At 45.7% G+C, this 22,207-nt stretch overlaps 1 protein-coding gene across 1 annotated transcript; it reads left to right on the top strand.

The window, feature by feature from the left end:
- Positions 1 to 991: 991 nt before the first annotated feature.
- Positions 992 to 21,604, top strand: LOC8023482 (gastrula zinc finger protein XlCGF57.1). Its single transcript, XM_029968775.4, has 5 exons — positions 992 to 1,500; positions 10,802 to 11,052; positions 14,581 to 14,746; positions 18,349 to 18,807; positions 20,672 to 21,604. Exons 1-5 carry the CDS (start codon positions 1,027 to 1,029, stop codon positions 20,957 to 20,959), a joined length of 1,638 nt encoding a protein of 545 aa, XP_029824635.4. The 5' UTR covers positions 992 to 1,026; the 3' UTR covers positions 20,960 to 21,604.
- The last annotated feature ends 603 nt before the right edge of the window (positions 21,605 to 22,207 follow it).

Here is a 22,207-nt window from a genome sequence, read left to right as displayed (position 1 = left end):
AGCAATCGACAAAGTGCCGAGTTTAATTTCCAGACAGGCTAATCTGGCCAAAAGCACTGTGGTATTCACCGATTTTAGGATGTCATTACAGAGACCAAACTGGGGTGTTGCAATGATCCTATAATTTCTATGAAATGCAGTTTATAAGAAATTGATAACCAAATGGAATTTACCGATTTAAATTGAAATATACTTGATCGGTTCACTCAGTGCCAGCTAGATTTAGTTTATTTCAACTGTGCTAACCAAAAACGATTGCAACATTTTTTTTTTCTTGTTTTACAGATTTTCATTTTGGGAGAAGGTCATATTTGAAGTGTCGTTTATTGTTATTAGATACCTACTAAAAAATTTGGCTCAAACAGCCAGTAATGAATATATATTGAACATTCAGAAGACCTCTGACCTCCAGAAACAGATGTCCTCTTCTATACTTCGTTTCAGCTTCGGTCCAGACGCAGCTAAAGCTACAAGCGCGAGCTCCGGGCTTTCAGCATCCCTGCCAAGCACGCGCGCTCGTGCAGTGCAAGCACTGTTCTGGGCCACATCTGGCCACATGCTCGCGCTTGTAGCATCGGCTGCGTCTGGACCGAAGCTGAAACGAAGTATAGAATGGGATATTCAGATCTTATTCGGGCGTGCAACACGGGTATGTGTTCCGTCATCGCTAAATCATTCGTAAACAGAAAACGTCTAATAACTGCTTTTGACGCTGCTTGATCGGTCTTGTCTTCTGGAAATAGTGTAAAACGATTTTCACGGACCAAGCGGTGCGGAATATTTTTAATTGGGTGGGTCGAAAAAAATGTGTGATTTTTGTGCACCCGAGTTTTGACTAGAAAATCCGAGACGACTGCAAAACCTTCCCTGTGGTGAACCTTGTGGCTAGTACATGAGGAATGTTTTTCTCAAGTAGCATCGCAGAGGGAGTGCAGCCATGACAGCGCGGTGGAAGTAACGCCATAACGCACTCGTTAGACCAATCGACCGTTGGCCTTACATCACGTGGGGGCCGCACGCCCGCGCATGCGCGGCGCCCGTTTCTTCTCCTGCAGGAGTGACGGCCGCTTCCCAGCGTTACTTGGAATACCAAAAGGCTGCAGTGACCGCACCGCAAGTATGTCCCGAGACGCACAGTGCACAACGGCAGTACCGCTGCCACTGGAGTCAGCAGTCAGCCAAGCCAGCCACGTCTCCTGCGAGAACGAGAACCTCCGCGCACAAGCCGACGACAAAGGCCTCATCGAGATCATGGCGGTCGAAGGGTCTGCGGAAGCGGAGCAGCGGCAGCAAAAGGAGAAGGCCACAGTGCCCGTGGCAGCGGCAGAGACAGTCACGGTTGTAGCCGCTATTGTCAACAAGGGCTTGGAGTGCCCCGTGTGTGGGAAGAAGTTCTCAAGAAAGTGCTACGTTCGGCGTCATTTGCAGGTGACGTCGTGTTCTGAAAAAGCACCGCCTGCGCATTCCTGCGAAGTGTGCGGCAATATCTACACACGGAAGGTGAGCATTGTTCGAGTTGCATCTAGGGGCAAAAGGCCTTTGCAAGACTCGGTATGTAGCATCAACTGTTGCCCGTCCTGCGCCACTTCTATGATAAAACCGTCTTTGCCTGCATGCACTCGTTTTGAAATAAAGAAGAAGAAAAAAACGAAACACATTGCCGTTTCTGGTTTCTCTCAAATCTGTTTACGTTGAGCTCAGTCGAGCCAGAGTAGGAGCATATGCTGCTGGAGCGAGCTTGCAGCAACGGCGCAGGGCCAGTGCAGCTGGTGCAGCCGTGCAGCCACCGCGTTAGGTCTGGCGCTGTAATCGACTTCCGGAAGTACCGATCCGCAATGTGTCGTCTGCTTTTGCCGGCAACTCTGTATGTCACCACGCCATTCCGTCTGTGCAACTGTATGAGTAGACTGTTGTAAACGAGTCTGTAACGTTCTGTGTATCCCAGGGAAGTGTTCTGGGCCCCTTGGTGTTTATAATATACGTAAAGGATCTTCCCGCTAACCTAACATCTCGAATTCGCCTCTTTGCTGACGATTGTGCTCTATAGACTGTTCCACTAAGAAGAGTGGAGAGAGAAAAAATGCCCTCCCCCCTCACCCTACATCTCGTCTGCTCCGCCGAGTGGGCTGTAGCTAACATCCGGCTGGCGTGCAAACTCTGTTTAAAATCGCGTCATTGTGGAAATTTGAAGTGCAGATTCGGGGGTTTCGGTATGCATGTTATCATGTAATACTATGCTCTATAAAAAGACTTACCGGGTTCAATTGCGCTTTTACCTACGTGCAAATGAAAAAAATAAAGGAAAAACTTTGTCAGATTGGCCGGTCTCCGGCAAAAAGTAAATCCGGTTACTGTACCTTTTTTACTTTACAAAGTTCGTACTGGTGTAGGCCTTTAGCGACCATGAGTAGAAGTGAGAAATAATAAATAAAAACGTGCTCTCCTGTTGCAATATACGCGCAGTAGTTGAGGGTAGTACTGCCAGCTGACTCCACTGCTACTTAAGTAACGTAACAAAGATACGCTAGTTGATCATTTACCGAAATAGAGCAACAGAGCTCTATAGGCTGATATTGGAGTAGCCATAACTGTTCTAAGAACGCAAACCACATCACAACGGCAGCCACGCGCGAGAGTTCGATGTTCGGTACAGCCCGCCGGTACAGCCCGCCGGTACAGCCCGCCGGTACAGCCCAAAGATGGAGAATGGCAACCTCCCGGTTTGTCGTCTGCTAGCTGAGTCGCGCGCCTGCCCTCTTTCTCGTTTTACCCTGCCGAACCTGCTGAATTTCCCGAATGTATGGAGAGGGCGCTGCGGTTGAGCGAAATGGCGCCGCCCAGAGAGCGCTAAATGGAATGGTCTATACAGACCAATTAGTAATAATAATGATCACCTACTCTTACAGGCTGACTTACAAATTATAGTAGAATGGTGTCAAAAATGGGAAGTGTCAGCTAATGTAAATAAAACAAAACTAGTGTCTTTCACCAGATCACAGTCCCCATCACACAACAGTAGGCCCATGTTCATCTTATAAATACCTCGGCATTCATTTGATCCCATCTTGGGCAACTCAGATTAATTTTATTTTATCTAAGGCTATTAGTATACATTCGGATATCTTTGGCGGAAGCTTAAAATTTCCTCACCTGAAATGAAACAATTATCATACATAATTGTTAGATCTCATCTAGAGTATGCATCTTCTGTATGGTCCCCATGGCAGCATTACCTGATTATGAAATAAGAGGCAATTCAAATCCGAGCTTTAAGGTTCATTTTCACAGACTACTTTCGTTTCACTAGCCTAACGGGTCTAAGGAGCAGAGCTAACCTTTACGCTCTCTCATTTAGGTGCATTCTTTCTCGACTAACCCTGTCTCATAAATTGTAGTATAACAGTGCCTCTATTAGAGCATCCCTCTTCCTTCCACCCCACAGCATGTCTCTCTGCCTTGATAACTCCCGCAAAGCCCGATTTTTAGTTCAACTGTAGCATTTTGTAATTCATATCTGCCTTGTATGACGATCAAGCACTGGAATAAATAACCCAATAGCGTTGTAACCGAGACTAACTCCGATAGATTTGCCGAAGAGTTAATAAATTACCTTGAACTTACAAATATGTCTATCTGCTAATTATATTTTTCCCTTTTTACATAGACGTAGACACAGTGCATACCATTAAAGAAATATTAATAATATTGTATAATATTGATAACTGGTTGTATATTATTCTTTGATTCACGTGTATTGCTGACCTCCTCTCCTTGACTGTTAATTCATTTTAAACGACATTTCTTAGTGTGTTTGACCACCCTTGTATAGACCGACACGCTGTTTACAAACAGGCCCGTGTTTGCCCACACCAGATGTGGGCACTGCGCGTGCGCAGAAACTGAATTTGCGTGAAGTGAAGCGTCTGCACATGCGCAGCGCCGTCAACAGCGCCACCGCAGCTGCGCGACGTCAGGGCCACGTTTTGGTCTATAATGCCTTAACGGGCCCTCAAGGAATAATAAATTAATGAATGATAGCATTTGCATCTATTTTTTACCCTTCAAGTGCCTTGGACGAGCTCAGCTCGTCGGCCGCTTTCTGGTTAAAAATGCCTTGTATGATCTCAGCTCGTCCAGTGGTTTTTCCGGTGGCCCTTAACCCCTTGCCTTCTAATAACGAGTTTCACTCGTGCCGCCATTTACGGACCATAAAACCCGACCACGAGTGTGACTCGTGTTTCGGTTTCAGAGCTTGTTTTGTGAGCTCTGCGACAGATGGCAGCACTACCCCTGTTGCTCCTGTTTACCTTGGGTTCTTTTCTTGTTTGCTTTGCCTTTTGACAGAGAGAGGGCGCTCCATTGACAAAAAATAAGCGCGCTATTGTAAGCAAGCGCGCCAAAAACATGTCTTCGGCGCGGAGGTCTGCTTTGGCGGACGAAGATATACAAAGACTTCTTTTTGAAAGTGATGAATGCGCCAGTATTTCTGACGACGAATCCTGCTGCCTTTCCGATTACTCGGAATCCGATGAGAGTTCAAAGGACAGTGAGAAAAGTGTGGAAAATGATGCGAATCCTGGAAGCATTTCATCGACTTCGGCGTCTGCACGTCAGTGGAACTGGGAGAAGAGGGACAACCAGCCTGCTCAGTTCACCTTTGTAGAAACCCCAGGTGTGTCAGCAAGGGTTCAACGCAGTCTTGGTGAGAAGACAAGCGCCTTGTCGACCTTTTCCGTGTTTGCAAGTCATGATTTTTGGGCGTCTGTCTCTGCTGAGACAAATCGCTACGCCGAACAAGAGATGGGCGACGAGGATTGTCCCAAGAAATGCTATGAGGAGCAATGATTTGACACCACTCCGGATGAGATAAAGGCATACTTTGCCTTGTGCATCATTATGACGCAAGTGAAAAAACACAGTCAAAATGAACTGGTCCAAGAGGTCCATAGTGGAGACCCCAATTTTCAGCAAAACGATGTCCTATGTGAGGTTTCTGCTAATCTCTCGATTTCTATCAATCTGTGAAGAACTACTGAAGAAGAGGAGACGACCAGAAGTCCTGGTATAGAGCACGAGACTACGCCTGAAAGCCAAGGAAACGTTTTTCTTTATTTTGACGCAAATTGCTTGATTTAAATAAAGCTTTCTGTACGATCTTTAAAGAAAAAAAATGAGTAGGCAAGGGGTTAATACCACGGGCGAGCTAAGCTTGTCTGAGTAGTTTGCGGCGCTGATCATAGATGGCAGCACTCGTTTTAGTTAACGCCTTTTTTTTATTTCGCCGCCGCTGATTTTTGCGTAATATACTTCTGAAATTTTATCTGTTATACTAGAGGACTAAAACTTCTTAATAAAAATATATGGCATTTTTAGGTTGCCTTAAAAAGAAGTGGCACTTAAAGGGTTAAATAGGTTTCTTTAAAGGGGCGGTGCAACAATTTGCGGACTTTGGCTAATTAATTGCGGGAATTGATCCCGGCCACATATAAAACGAAGTACCGAAAACTATTCTTTCTTACTTGCCTTAGTTTTCATTAAAAAAAATAAAAGAAATTGGTATCCCCGGCACCCCTCAACTCAACATTGAAGCGGCACCGGCTTCACCTGTGACGTCATTCGGAGTGGCGTTGGTTTCCGGTTGGGTTCTTCTGGCTTCCGTTTCCCCAGCGCTCGCCGGCTCGCCAGGCTCGCCGCTCTCCCGCTCTCCCGTCGATTCCTGACCAACATGGCGGCGCGGCGGGCAGTCGAAGTCAAAGTCGAGGTCGAGACACCAGGAACAATAACGATACCACGATACTACGGACCACGACCAACGCACTCCGTCGAGCGAGGGAAAGACAAAACGTCCGGGTTGCTCGTGTAGCCGCCGTAAGCGACACGGGCGTCGACGGATGACGGTGACGGCAGGTTCTGTTGACTTGCGGTAGATGGCGCCACAAATAATTCATACCCTTTTAGCGGCAATATTAGGCTTTTGAAGCGTTTCTGCGTGCCTAAACAACAAGATTTTTTAAACTTAAGCTTAAATCAAGCTTACAATTGCCTAACACTATCACTTACAAAAACCACTCCGAATGACGTCACACCACAGGTTCCATTTGGGGCCACCATGTGGCCGCAGGTTGGGAAAAAAAGTTTTTTTTTTTTTTTTTTTGTGATTATGCAGCAAAATAGAGGCATTTTGGGGTATGGTGGCACTTTTTCTTTTACTTATGCCGAAGTAAACAATATAAAAAATACAAGCTGCACATTCGTTCAGTGTTAAAATCATTGCACCGCCCCTTTAACAAAATATTTTACAAATATGTTTTACACAAAGCACTGTTAAAAAGTGTGTGCAGCATCCAATGAAAAAAGTGCATATTTAATAGTTACTGTCTGCTTTCTTGCTGCGATCGTTTTCATAGACATTTCATCAACCTCATACACCCTGATACCTTTGCGAAATCAAGGCGACGATGTCCGGTCGGGACTTACTGGTGGCTGCAGTAGCACTTATTGAGGACGAGGGCGACAATGAGCTTGACGACACCGTCGCCCTTGCCTCGATTGTTTTAGCACGAACCGACAGAAGCAGGTCCCCATACTGCAAAAAGGTGATCGACTTCTACTTTGACTTCGAGGTCAAGCGCTTGTTCCGGCTTTCAAGAGAAACGCGTGTGGAGGTGGCTGGCCGATTTAAAGCCTCAGCATTTTATCCGTATCCCGTTGGTGGGCGACGACAGGTTTCGGCAGAGAAAACGTTGCTCATCATGCTTAGATTTGAGCATGCAAGCGACGATGTACCAGATTGCTAACCACTTGGACAAAACGGAGTTGTCCATTCACCCCTGCATTGAAAGAGTGCTCTTTCTGAACAGCATCAACGTGCAAATAATTGCCTGGCCTGACGAGAAAGCTGGTCGGAGGAACCAAGCCGGCTTCCCGAGGAAAGGGGAAAGGTTCCCACAAAACGATCGGGGCAGTGGATGGATGCCATGTGGAAACCCTGCAACCAACAGAGTCTCCAAACTCCTTCTACAATTGGAGCAAGTTTCATTCAATTATTCTGCAGGGAATCTGCAATGACCAGAATCGATTCATAAATGTCTTCATCAGATTCCCCAGTTCAGCGCACGACGCCTGCATCCCGAAGGAGAGCCCCTTCTTCTAGGACGCAGGAACCAAGTGTGCAGGATTATTCCTCACTGCCGTACATCATGACCCCCTTCAAATCTTCAAAAGTGCCCCTGCCGAGTTGGAAGACGACTTATAACTGCAAGCGCGGTTAACAGAGAGTGACAATTGAAAACACTTTTGGGCTGCTCAAACATCGATTTCAGAGAATCTACTTGGTCGACAGTACCAGCATCAAGCATTGTCTCATCATGGGTGCCTGTGTTCTGGACAACTTCTGCAATGCAGAGAGAGACTTCTTCAGTGACCTAAACAACGCCTCGTCAAGTCGCCAGCGACGAGGACCCCATAATCCAACCGGACGATGCCACGAGGAGAGGATCTAAGAGGCCATCGCTAAGACAGAGTGTTAGGAAAAGATATCTGCTCTCGCTCCTCCAAAAACATTATTCCTGTTTTTTTAGAGGGCAGCTCTTAGGCGCCCGTTTCCAGCTTGAGCGGCCTCAGTGTCACCGCCGGCGAAATTGCGCGTTACATTATGGGAGGTTTCCCATAATGACATCACTAGGGTCTTGAGTGATGTCACTCGTAACCGCGTGTTGCATTATGGGACGTTTTTCATAATGGCGTCACGAGGGTCACTAGGGTAACGAGTGACATCGCGGAGGTCACTCGCGAAGGTCACAACCTTCTCGAGGCGTTCACGAGTGACGTTACTAGGGAAGAGGGAGGAAGGGAGGAAGAGGGAAGGAAATTGAGAGGAGGGGAGGGGGCAAAGAAATAGGAGGGGCATACCCTCCTCCTTCTCAAGAGCTATGCTCTAATTCAGCTTTACAGGGTGTTGTAAACGTCTTTCATTATTTTCCTTCTGTGAAGCTATGAAGACAATATGTGAGCTTTGGAAAATGATATGTGACTCCATGAAATTACGATTAAGCAAAGTAATGATTTACTTGTTCCTTCCTTTCTGTTTACAGTATTATTTTGGTCCAATTTCCTTGCATTCGAATCGCAGAGCACATATGTGGGCATGCACGGGTAGTCAGTGCCCTTAAAGGCAACGCATTTATTTTCATTGTTTTTTTATTTTGTTCTATATTGCCATGAAGTGTCATAATACTTATGTAACATTAAGCTCCAAGCTGTTTTCAGAATAACAGTGAAACTTAAAGAGCCCCTGAAAAGAAAGAAATGTTTTTTTAAACAGTCTGGTTGGGACACGCATGTAAAAGAATTAAATTTTTGCGAACAAAAATTTTTAGAGCAATGCTGACGGTGCGAGACGAGATTTAGTCAGTAGTCACCTCTTTTCCACTTTTCTTCTCTCTCGGCATTTCGGGCGCGTAGAGGAGAGGTGGATTAGCTTCACCTTCACGTTGAGGTGAAAGGAGCGAATTACCATCTCGTTGAGCGAATGACCATTCCGTGACGTCATGGACCTTGCATGCACAATTTCAAACAAGTCTCTCGCCGTCAATATTGCTTTAAATTTTTTTTTTCACATAAAATTAATTTTTTTGTTTGCTTGACCCTACTAAACTGTTTTTAAAAAAAAGTTTTTTTTCTTTTCAGGGGTTCTTTGTGGAAACGAAACAGTTTAAAAATAAACTATTGATAAAACATAAAAAAAAAAGAATATGGCAGTAAAAAAAATTACATCCTGTAAAACTTTTATATACTTTTAAAAAGAACTAACGAGAGGCGAATAAAACCAAGATTATTTCAACTAATGTATTTTTACGGCACAGCAGTGCACCATAGACCTTTTTCACAAATGTGCCACCATCTTGAATTTTGTCACTTCCAGTATGGGCGAAAACATTGTTTTGCTGCCACCATGCCAATAGAAGACATTTAGGATATAAGTGTAACCGTCACACATTCTCGTTTTGTCTCCTCTCTATTTCTTTGCTATTTACACGTTGAAAAGTTTTGTTCTTTTTTCATCTCCCATACCGGATACACCTATTAGGTGGTCGGGGACGGGAGTTCTTAGAAAAGGTCTGTACTCGGGGACAACATTTTCTGGCATTTCTCCAAGAAGTAAAGATGGCACGAGCACAGCTGTGATTGGCGCACTCAATGTGTGCTCGTGCACGGGTACCCGTAGCTTTTGCTTTATTACTAAGAAAAGTTGTCTCCAAGTGTAGTTGATAAAAAAAAAAGTGAAAGCCGTTTACAACTCCCTGTAACGCCAGATTAGAGCGCAGGTCTTGAGGAGAAGGGGGGGAAGGGTACCGAGGGGAAGGTATATCCTTCTTCCCTCCTCCTCACCTCCTCATCCTGTCTGCTACTCCTCCCTCCGAGCGGCGTCGCCCTTGCCTCACGAGGGTCACATGACCCCTATGAGGTCACGTGATGATGACGTCATCAGTGACGATGCGGATGCCGATGACGTCATGCATCCCATAATGCACCGCGCAATTACAGCGACGCTGACGCCGCTCAAGCCACAAACGGGCGCCTAAGAGCAAATTACGCCTAAGAGCAAACAAATGAATTAAACAACCATTAAAACAGCCAAAGTAGCAGTTCCAAAGTACAGGGCGCTTGCAGGCCTATTCAGACTTCAGAAACAAAATAAATAAATGAATAAGCCAAACAGAGTATGATGAAACTTTTCACAAAAGTGGCATCAGGGGGTGCATTTATCATACTCAAATTTCATAAGTGTAGGTTACCGGGAAAGAAAACGTGAGAAAAGAAAAACCTGTTATTCCTTCGAGCAGGGAGAAAAACTCCTTCGCTGCTGATCGCAAATCATGCAAAATATGGGTGGACGCAGCCTAATCCAGGGAGGGAGGTGGGGGGTGGAGTTAGCCTATCACATGTCTGACAAACATCACCCCCCCCCCCACCCCACTCACCCATTTTCCCACCCCAAGTTTTTACTTACACATGCGGAATTGAAGAGGAGAGTCAGGGCATCCGGAACCCCCCCTTTGAATCTACCACTGGTACCACACGCCGGGATCTCCCAAATCTGCTTTTGAGTGTTTGTCTCGAGGAAGCTTCTGGGTTTTTGTCACAGTATTTTTGTTCCGTTTGATACCATCTGTGGGCAGCAAAGTCCACCAGACTAATATCCGCCCTGATATCTCTGCTGTCTGAGCTGTGCATGCAAATTTCGAGTCTAAGGAAAGACAGTTCGATCTGGGGGTCGTGCTGTGCTAAAGCACAACGAGATCATTTCCTCAGCAATTGGCTTGTACATCAAAGCAAGTACACACATTTGTTTGTCGCGTCTATGTTTCTGTGCACAGCGGAAGCTTAAAACTGCAGCAACACTGATCCCAGGGCGATTCTTTCAATCAGTATGTCACTGGCGGGGGGATTAAGTATGTTTGTGACTGCAATAAAAAGCGAGGAATCATTAAGGACCCAAAACATTGGAAGGCGGCTACTGCTTCCGAAAAGCGACGGATTCGGAGTAACGAGAAAGTAATGCTTTCTTTTCGAGCTGAAGTGATCAACTCTTTTCGAATCCCAGTAACAAGTAACATACTCAATTACTTTTTGAGCGAATAACGTATAACATTATTGAGTTACTTTTTTTTTTCAGTAATGTGTGCATGTCTTCTTTCGATGCACCATCATGGAAACGTCGGCTGCCTGCGTGCAAGTCGACTAAATGAGCAAACAGACAAATGGGAACATTGAAGCCCTCTGCATTGCACTCTCGCAGGACAACCTGCTGGAGCACATGAGGACTCATTCCGGGGAAGCGCCGCGCCGCAAGAAGTACACTTGCGACCACTGTGGCAAGACGTTGAGTGGCATCTCACTGTTCAAGACCCACGTCCGGACACACTTGGGGGAGTGGCCCTTCATCTGCGACTTCTGCAACAAGGGCTTCTCATGTGCGACAGACCTCAAGAAACACCGGCGCTTTCACACGGGAGAAAAACCCTACTGCTGCACCGAGTGTGGTGCAAGGTATGCGGGGCCTCATTGCCACTTGTGACTTTTAACCCTTCGAGTGCGAGGTTTTTCTTCCCCGCATGCCAGACACAAATTTCAATCTTTTTTTTGTGAGCAAAAATTTAATTGATGTCTGTGTGCCTCCAACCTACAACGCATTTCTTGTATTGTACTTTTCGAGATGCGTTACTATGCAGTGGCACCTTGACCTCGCACCCTGAGGTCAGTCTTCTGAGCGGCCTTGCTCAGCCTTCGTTCATTCTCAACTATAACCTTTTTGTTTTCACATTCGTTCAATACAAATTTTATTAGTAATTTCTAGACCTCAAAGTTTTCCATGAAGCGCGAGGTTGAACTACACAGATTCACCATTATGTAGCAACAAAGGAGTATTATAGGCTTTTTCCACAAGGGTGCTGCCATCTTGAATATCGTCACTTCCAGTATGAGTGACAACATAGTTTTTTGGTTGCCATGCTGATAGAATACATTTAGGATATAAGTGTAACTGTCACCCAATCTCCTTTTTCCTCACCTCAGTTTTTTTACTATTTGCAGGATGAAATGTTTTATTATTTTTTAGTCACCCATATCGGATATGCCTACCGGGTGGCTGAAGGGATCAGTGGCCGAGAGGGCTAGCACACACCAGTTCGGAGCACATGGAGCGAAAGCTCGCGCTGCAGAACCCAGGGATCCTGGGTTTGATTGATCCTCACCCCTGTCCGTTTCAATTTGGACGAGCATCATACAAGCGTGCTTGTCGTGTATCACTACTGTGTGGTGCACGTTAAGGCTAGCAGTTGTACTGCACTGGCTACATTGCTCATCTACAGCTGGAAGACAAGTTGCTCATTGAGGCAGACTAAGTTCTAGGCTGCATAAAAATACACAGAACCCAATTTTTTTTTTTTTACCAGGTGGCTGGGGATGGGGAGGGAGAGTAAACAAACAAGGTCTTTACCGAAACAAGTCGCCTAACAAAAGCGAAATTGTGCCATCAAAAGTGACACTACAAGGTAAAACATTGTTTTCATCACTTGCTCATACGTGCCGCTACACATAACAGCCCAGTTGGCTTAGCATTCAACAGTGATGTGATTACTCTGCCAATAGACCCTTTTCAAAACCCCATCGAACAACATCGGCTCTTGCCGTTTCTTGCCGTTTGATTGGACCCGATTTTTCGCCCATCGCCGACGCAACACTTGTTCTCGATACAGGCTGAGCCAAGTTCACACCAAACTCTGCCGCACTCTTTGTGTCCAATACATGCTCAAAGTAAGTGATCAAATTGTTGCAAACTCGTACAATTGGCACCGCTGCTACTAGATGGTGCACAGTTCTGAAAAGGCTCTATTGCACCTGCTTTGTTGAGTGCACTTCTTAATGGGTACTAGTTAGTGGTGCAGTACTATTGATGGTACTATCAATAGTGGAAGTCAAATTTGACTATTGATAGTCAACTGTCGTAGTAAGACTATTGATACTACTATCGGCAGTATAGTATCGATAGTCGAGTATCGTAAAACTATCAATAGTTGACTATAATCTCAATAGCATACTTGCCAATAGTCAAATACTGTGAAATTGTTTATAAGTCGATTTTCGAGAAACTATCTATAGCCAACTATCGTAAAGCTATCAATAGTGTTTTATTAGGTGACCAAGAACGTCCTGTGTCTATCCAGGAAACGTGTAGCTCTGAGAAAAATGCGACTGCAATTAGAGACTTCCGCATAATTATCGAGGAACTATCTCAAACATGTTTCAAAAACAATAAGGAAATAGTAGAAATCCTCAATATTTTTGCTGTTTTAGGTTGCTTTCCGCAGTGTTACCTCTGCTTTTTATAGGCCGAGCTCGATCAGGAAAATTAAATCCCTGTCGCCCCTGATAAGTAAACTATGTGTTGCATAAATCTAAAACCCTGCACAGGAAAGTTTTGTTTTATCTTTATTTTTGATCCAGTTAACATTATTTTTCCGAAACTTATTATATTCAAAGAATAGAAAAATTGAAAGCATAAAAAAATAACTACAGTGGCACGCTATAAGCGTTTTATCTGGAAATGTTCAATTTGAGGTGTCCACATTGAAATCTTTGTTACATTTATTGATTCAAAAATACTTATTTATAGATTATGGATGGCTTCTTTATTTTAAAGCTGTGTTTTCTACCAACAGGTAATTCCTTTCCGAGCCACCATTTTTAAAATATGCCAAAATAGAACCGTACAAAAAGTGTCAACTAACTGCTTTTGTCAACACCTAATTCCCGATTTTTGGGAATTCACTATAAATGGTCATCAGCAGAAAAAAAAACTAAGTTATGATCCCCGGCAGAGTGCTTATCTTCATCTATCAGTGGTCAAAGCTATAAAATGTAATACATGAAAATTTAATATATTTAACACAACCATGAAACAAACTTTGAAAACCCTGGTACTAAATGTCTGCAGCAAATGTTTTCCCCAGCCTCAAGAAAGAAAAAATAAATAAATAAATACTGAATATACTTTATACTTTTACAAATGTGGGCATACTAAAGAGTGAAGCATGATTGTTAACCCGATGAATATCCAAAATATGTACACAGGACAACCAGCAAAATGCCATTTAATGTATGAAAATGCAATGAAAACTTTCAATTTCATGTTTTTCCAGAACCACGCGTTGTCTGTCTGTACATATCCGTCGTCATTTCCTTTTGGGTAGCACTTCAATTTTCGTTATAACTGGTAGTTTTCTGAAAGCTGGCTTTCTATGGTATCGATAGTAGACCAAAAGCCAACTATCAACAGTACTATCGATGGTACTATCGATTGCACTATCGATAGTTGTCGACACTATCAATAGTTTTGGAAAAACTATAGCTATTATCGATAGTCAATTTTTCTATAGTTTTGCATCGCTAGCACTAGTGCACAGTGGAAAAGCTACAGTTGTCGACAGACGTCACAGTGCATGCCAAAATTTTAGATTCAACCCTTTTTCTTTTTTTTGCCTTCGGTGGGCTCATTAGGTATAGGGTGGAGTGACTGGCTGACTGCACGCTTTGCAAAGCAGCAGACCAACAAACTTTATCATAAAAGAGCTTACCTTTAATTTACGAAGTACATTTATACCTTTCTACTTTAATACATTTTGGTTCTAAGGTAAAGGAGACGTTGACAGTGAGTCAGTGTTCTTTTTATGTCATGGACCCAACATCCCAGTTTTCTTTAGAGTGAGATGGAACAGACGGGAGATTTAAGTAGGGGAGAGAAGAGGATCGGAAGGTGAAGGAGAAATAAAAGCACGAAAACGATAACTGTGCGGATCAGAAGAGAAGGGAATGGCAAGATGTGTCTTTTGAACGCTTGACCTCCTGCGGGAGCCCCATACCTTCCGAGGTGCTTCAGCTGTGTGCAGATGCTTAAGGTGCACGCAACGTTGAAGTTTTGTCGAAGAAACGAAGCTCGCGCTGGAAGCGGGATTTCTGCGCCATTTTTGTCACCTTGTCTGTGACTCTAGCAGCGTTCTGCCGTGCGCAAACCTGCAGGTTCTCACTGAGGAGTGCTCTGCACCGGCACATGCACATCCACACGGGCATCCGTCCCCACAAGTGCCCCTACTGTGGCAAGGAATTCATCCAGGGCGGAGGACTCAAAGCCCACCTGTTCCACCATACCGGCCTCAACGGGTTCAAGTGCTCAGTCTGCGACAAGGTGCGCCCCTTCCTGCTTCTTGCTTGCTCGTTTCGTTTGCGGAATCATGTGCGAATTGCCTGTGGTACCTTAACTTGTGACGTTTGGCAGTGGCTAAAGGGAAAGCAGAAAGATTCAAGTTAGATACATGTCAGTGAATGCACAACCATAGAATGTACCATACACCGGCCACTACGGTAGCGCACACTAGTGCTGAGCACCTGTTGCCGACTCGCTTTGACTAGTTACATTTTACCTTCAGATAAGAGATTATACCTTAACCCTTTGCGGTCATGTGTCAGGCCAGGCCCGACATCGGAGAAACGCGCTTCTGGTCAGGAGTTGGGCGTCGCCCAACACGCATTCCCACGTCCTTTTAAACATGCTCCTTCGCTTTTTTTTGCTGGATTGGTGGTGCCATCTCTTGGAAAACATTTCAATCACATCACTCTTGAAAGGGTTCAAGTTTCTTCTTATAGAGGGCAGGTCTAGTCATGAAGAAAAAAAAAAAAGACATGTTCTATGTCATATGTTTTTTTTGCGCAACGGAGGAGCACGCAAATTTCAACTTCGCTGGCACGATGTTTATAGCCATGTTCCAGCCACGCTCGTTTTATGTAACTCTCTGCGTGATGTAATTGAAGGTGACGACGATTTCAGTCAAGAGGACGACTATATCCCTCCATCTGATGATGGAGAAGCGACCTCTGTGACTTGAGTGAAAGTAGTGATGAATATGAAACGACTGCGCAAGACAGCAGCCGCTGAGCCACTCCGCCACAATCATTGTTTCGGAGTTTGTACACAAACAATTTCCCGGACTTTCCTGTCCTTACGTTCAGTGTGAGACATTACCTTTGTACGCCGAAATAATTATACTTTTCCGGGGCCTATGCGTACAAAATAGTTCCCGACCGGAATGACCATTAAGTTGATCAGGGTATCTAACCGCAAAGGGTTAAAGAAACATTGACAGGGCATTTATGGTCACCAAAGTATTTATTTTCACACGACATATAGCTATCCACCACACAAATTGCAGGTCAACATTTTTTTTCTTTTTTCCTTCCGAAAATTGTTGATTGAGAACTGGCCGGTTTGAGTCACGATCACTGTCTTCTCCTCAGTCACATGTCGTTCAGCCATTTGTAGCTGATATAATCAAAGTTGTGGGTCATCAAAGGCACACACTCAATATTAAAAATATTAAAAAAAAAAATATGAAACCCTCAGTGAAGAAATGCCCTTCCGGAGGTTCAGGTTGTTTTGTCCCAGTCCTTCCTAGAAGTCGTAGGTCAGAGCCGGGCGATCGTGGACTGCCACGCTGGATGGTCGCTTCGGTGCTTGTTGGTGGTGGCGGAGCCTCGAGGAAAGACGCTCAAAGTCGAGAGCAACCATTGATAAAAATAGGTGTATTAAAACGACAATGGCAAACTTGGTTACAGGACTCGTCGCTCGCGACAAAGCTACACGGACCGGCGGACCGCGGGAGATAACTTGCTCCACGCACGGGCTTGTTCAAACTCAACGTTTCCTCACCAGCGCGGTCGAGAAAACTCCCCGCTGACACAGGGCCTGTCCAATCAGGACGATTATACAATTCTATTGGCCCCAGTGCCAGCGGGTCCTCCACCAATCACAGAAAAGCCGCGGAACTCGTTATTTCCCTTTTCTAAAAAGAGAAACAATGCTAAGCCCCTTGGGGAACTCTTCAATCGGGGCGATACTTTACTACTTTACAGGGAAAACACCCCCCACTTCGCCGCGTCAAAACAAATTGGCGCCGTGTCCTTCTAAGTTAGCGAGTAAAGCGTAATGGAGTCCAAGTGAACCCAGACCGGCGCACAAGCCGTCACTAGAAACGCGCCGTGACGACAAAGTCGCCACTACCTCGCGGCGACAGGCAAGAATGTCTGTCTCCTTCCCGGACCAAAGATTAAAAAGGGCTCAAGCCGCTCATCCCCCTACCCTCGGGGCAAGCCGTCGGGGTGCCCATATCCGAACGGTTGAAGGTTGATTACCTCAGTTTCCAGGAAACGACGAAATCCTCTAGCGATCCCTACACCCATTTCTTGTGGCTTCTAAAAAACTGCAATTATGTTGATTGAAAAAAAAAGAAGTTGCACAGAATACCGGAAGCACATGTACTGCATAATTCTCAACATAACGTCATGTCGCGGGCTGGACACCTGAACGAAGCGGACTGAAGGGCGGTCCAAACCAACCCGCAAAACATGTGCCAGGGGAAAGAGGAGTGACGTCAGTGGGGACGTCAGCGTGACGTTTTCCCGGGCCGAACGAGCCAACGAGCCCTTCCGAGGGGAGGGCGGTTCACCCTCCTCGCCCTCCTCGCAAACCTTGAGCGGAGTGGGGGGTGCACTTGTCACTTCTCGGGAACCCTACAAAACGTCAATGGGAGGCCTAAGAAGCAGGTGCTTTTGTTGTATTTTCTCCGTTCAAGCCACTTGAAAATCCCACAAAGGGTACCTTTTCTCCCTCTCCCACCCATGAAAACTAATGTGCATTTTTTCCTTTTTTGCTCAACCTTCTCGTCTCCATCGCGCTGGTTGTCCCCCTAGCTGGTCCTGACTGTTCCTCACACATTCCTCCAAATGTAACCTGCAAAATTAAAAAAAAAAAAAAAAAAAAGTTTTGCTTTTTGCATTTTTTTTTGGGCGACGTTTTGCAGGCTTGTTTGGACTGCCCTTAAGCAGTGGCGGCGGATGATGGGCATGGCACCTCCACTTCAGAACTGTTGTTCGCGGTACCGGCGAATCTGTCTAGTTTCGAAAGAGTAGCCGTTTACTGATCAAAACAATTGGGATTGATTCCGTACAACACACCCAACGACCAAGCCAATTCGCACAAAGACGTCGCCTAGTCTTTGCCCCTTCTCCTGGCTGAGGACATTGCTCGTGTTGCAAACACGAGTCAGTAAAAGTTTGAAAAACACGCAGATGTCAAGCATAAGGTGCATACTTGGTGTTGAATATGGATCCGTACGGTTTCTTTACTATAGTCTGTTGCAACTCAATAAGGTAGGCCGAGGGTAAGATGGGCCGGGGAGGAGGAAGCAGACGAAATGCTGGAGAAAGGAGGAGGTTTTCCCCCCTCTTCTCCAGCGTTTCGTCTGCCTCTTCCTCCCCGGCCCGTCTTACCCTCGCCCTACCTTCTTGAGTTGCAACGGAGTATAGGTGCAAATGTGGCCAATGCATGGTGCCGACTTCGAGCCCGGGGAGTGCCTTTGCTGCAGGGACATAAGCAGCAAACATTCTGATCTACAGTAAACTGGCTGCAATACTGCAAACGAGGAGTTCCCCCCCTCATGTGCTTGAACATTACAATGTTAAAACTATCTTACTTCAAGCTCCACGATAGGAAGCTGGAGTCGATCACGGGCATTCATTGCTCTGTTTCAACTCTTATAAGTACAAAACAACCGATCTTGAAGCGTAGAGCAGCGAGCGGAATGATATAAGTGGAAAATTATTGCATGACAAACAATGCCCGCAACGCTGGTGCCCAGGCTGAATTCGGCGGCTTAGAGAATTCGAGTGAGAGCAAGACATTGCGGTCTGTCCGTCGACCCAGCCGTCACCACACTGCATCCGCTCGCTGCACAGGTGTTTAACCGCAAGGCCCGGCTGGACATGCACATGAAGTACCTGCACCTGAAGGTGAGGCCGCACACGTGCGAGGAGTGCGGCAAGGGCTTCACGCGGAGGGAGGACCTGACACGCCACTCGGTGCTGCACTCTGGCGAGAAACCTTACCAGTGCCCGACATGCGACAAGCGCTTCAGCATCAAGACCTCGCTCAAGTCCCACATGAAGACGCATACCAAGGAGGAGCCCCGGTCGTGTAACGAGTGCGGCCACACCTTCATCCGCAAGGACTGCCTCCTGCGGCACATTCGCGTTCGCCACCGCGACCTGCTGGAGTCCGAGGGGTCAGAGCAGGGTTTGATCCTTCGGACCCTGCTCGCCGAGGAGGATCCGAAGGATCTCCGTTCCTCCGACGGCTCTGCTTCTCCTGGAGCAGGGATGGTGGCCTCCGCGGGTGGCAGGGTGCTCTCTGAACAGGTGGGTGCAACCACCGTCCCTGCAGCAACGCGTGGGTCACGATTCGAAAGTGGGCCAGTGCTTGTAGGCATACAGCATGTTTCTCGGAACGCGGGCCGAACGGTTTCTGCAAAAAGTATGCGTTGCTTAGAAAAAAAAGGTGAATGTCATATTTGTCTTTGCTCAAGGGCCTTTTTGGTAAAATAATAATGTGCTACAATTACTTTAATTAGTAATTTTGTGCGGTTACCTTTTTTAATTAGTGGAAAGGTTGGTTTCAATTAGAAACTTTCTGGGTATCATCAAAGACCACCGAATCAACAAATTTTAGAAATATAAAGGTGTTCCAGACAATTTTAGAGTAAACCGGGGGATTTATGCTATTGTATATATATATCACGAAAACTGCAGACCTTCGTCGAGCTGCGTCGTCGCTGGGGGAACCAACATGCTAGAAACTAAAACACTTGACACCGTGCCCCTTCGAACAGAAAAGGGCAAAGCTTTTGTTTGTTATCGTACAAAAGATTTTCTAATACTTGTTCCTCAAACATAAATATTTTAAAAAAAAAAAAGTGCAAAAAAAAAAAAAAGATTAGTAAGTAATTTTAAGAGCCCATAGGAAGCTCCCGAAAGAGCGCAATGGACTAATGGATAGCCATGCGACTGCTAATTGTCGCATTTCCACGAGCTCCCTCGGGCGACAACTACAAATTTGTTTGTACATATTTAAACACCTGCACTGTTCAGTGTCGTGATATCTCCGCATGCATGTGGGTCGAGCAGGCACCATCAAACTTCTGGCGATCACTTGGGAACATATTTTACAGTCCAGAGAGTGAACCCCTGCCTGCTACTGCGTCACATTTTCACTATTGCCTGTAAAGACTTTCAGTCTAAAAAAAAAACGGGGGGTGAAAATGGGGCCCATTTTTGCCCGTTTTCGGTTTCTGGCATTATAGAATACTGTGTGTTCGAAAGCTCTGTCGGGCGCCATTTTTCTATTGAAATTTTTAGAAAATCACTTATAACTTTTTTTATAAGATAACGATTAATGCTGAAACTTTGGCATCTGGTTTGGCCCTCTAGTGCTACATTTGGGCCAAGAATGAGCATTTGGAGATGTGTAGTTTATTTTTGTGGTGAAAAAAACCACGTAAAGTTTTTGGTGGGGCACCTTGTATATTTGCTTCGGTTGAATTGTATGATGCAAAGTTCTTATGTATTCAAATAAAAAAAATTTTTTCGTCTTGACAACGTACGAGCACCCGTCAGAACCTTTCAATGCAATCGAATCGGACGAAAAATCTAATCAACCGAGGCTGAATTAATGCAAGTTTACTGTACCGTAAATTCCAAAACGGAATGTCGAGCACGAGTAGGAGAGACCGTAGCCCAAAGTACTACACAAACCTGATTGACCCGCAAAATACGGCTATGCTGGACTCAGCGACGTACAGTGCAATCCACTTGTAACGATAATGAGAAAACTTGAAAGTTCAATTGTTATAACCAATTATCGTTGTATCTTGACCAGAAATTGAGCGTTTCTAATCTGGAAACTCTAGAAACTGATCGTTATAAGCAGGGCATCTCTATATCTCGATCGTTATAAGTGGATCGCACTGTAAATGCACAAATTGTTTTTTAACTCGGACCGCGACCCCTCGTTGTTGTAGACCTACTTTTGCTTGCAGCTATGCTTTGCCGTTGTGGAAGTTACACGCCCGTCAGACCGGCGATCGCGTTCCCGCCCACAGCCACGCACAGAGAGCAGGCTCTAGAGACGAAAGGGAGGCGGTCGATCGGTTCTGCAAGCGTGCAACCCTTGCCGCGCCGTCGGCTCGGGGACATTTTCCAAAGCACCGGCGTCCCTTTTTTCCAGGCGTTGCGCGAAAGCGTCCGTGAACTGCTGGGGCTTCTGGTGGACGAGGCAACCCTCGAAGAACTTGGCCACCCAGACAGTCCCGTGGAAGAGCTCATGGAAGCAATAATCCGCCGGAGTGGCCACAGCCCGGTCAGCCCCGGAGACTCCGGCTGCATCGACAGACTGCGTGAGAACTCCAAGCTGCTGTTCACGGTCGTCATCGACGACCACACGGTCAAGACACTGTTCGACAAGAAGACCGTGGATGAAGTCGTTCTGCACCTCCTGCGCCTCGCAAAGTCTTGAGTCGCGGACGCGCCACTAACGCATCGCACAAAAGAGAGGCTGCGGACACTGTCCGAGGCGGGTTTATTTCTCGTACGATGGCCCCGTCGCGTCAGTTGTGCCAGGACTGTCCGCAGCCATGTTCAAAGCATGCGTATGCACGAAGCACACATGCTTCGAGCACGTATGAGGCATAGCCACGGACACTTATGTCATAGTGTCTGCAGCGAATGTGGAGCGCAAGTTCGTCTGCTTCTCGCGCGGGGGTTATGGTGACACCAGAACGCCAAGCTCAGATTGGCTCGCATTGGAAGAATAGTGGGCTGACCTCGAGGCAGCTAACATTGAGGTCTACCCGCCATCCTTCCCGTCGGAGGCAATCAGAGCTCTGCGATCTGACGTCACCGCAACCCCCGCATGATGTATTAGTGGTGGGCTTGCGGCTTAGGTTTCCTCCTCGGTCGTCGTTTTGCACTTCGGCGGTGCCTGTGCCTGGGAGAGAGTGCATTCGAACCGGCTTCCGCTGCAGTGCTCTTTCTACGTGGGAAGTGCTCGTGGTAGAGTGGTGACAATTGTTTATTGGGTATTTGGGTGCAAGATGGGAATGTAAGCATGTTTTTTGTTCTGTGTGTTACACTAAACTGGAGTAAACTTCTTTAAATGTGAGGTCTGGCTCTTGGAACATTTTTTCGTAGAAAGAAATAGTTGATTCGGCTCGAAACATGGATAGTGACTTGTATGAACTTTTTTATTGTAAGAGTATGTTTAATGACCTTAATTCATGGGTAATGGCATTTTTATTCGCGAGATATTTTGGAGGCGAACATACTATGAAGGGAGTTTTTGTTACAGATGGGTATGGCCAATTCCACAGCTATTATTGAGGATGAAAAAGCTATGGATTACATTACCATATCTTCAGTTAGTTCAGATTAAATCAGCCACATATTAATCGATTTTTTAATTTTTTTCAGCTAGAATTATGTACACACTAAAGAATTTTTTTAAACCATTTTAAATTTTCAAGTGTTTTCTGATATATGTACCATAATATCCTGAGGTGCATCACCCTTGAAAGATAACCCACCCCTATTTTTCGGCATGACTCAATATTTTCTTAAAAGACATCGAAGGATAGCTCCCTTCTAGTAACTGCAGGGACCTGACCAATGATGACCTCGGCAGAAATGGTGTTACTTAGCCATGTCGGGAAATCAGCGAAAATTGCTGACTGGGAAGGACAGTCGTCTGGTTCATTGCCCCTCCTGG

This window comes from Ixodes scapularis, unplaced genomic scaffold, assembly GCF_016920785.2.
Source record: "Ixodes scapularis isolate PalLabHiFi unplaced genomic scaffold, ASM1692078v2 PGA_scaffold0__279_contigs__length_252992795, whole genome shotgun sequence".
In the NCBI taxonomy this organism is placed as follows: Eukaryota; Metazoa; Arthropoda; class Arachnida; order Ixodida; family Ixodidae; genus Ixodes; species Ixodes scapularis.
Note: the sequence above shows the minus strand (reverse complement) of the source record. Positions and strands in the feature narration are given on the sequence as shown.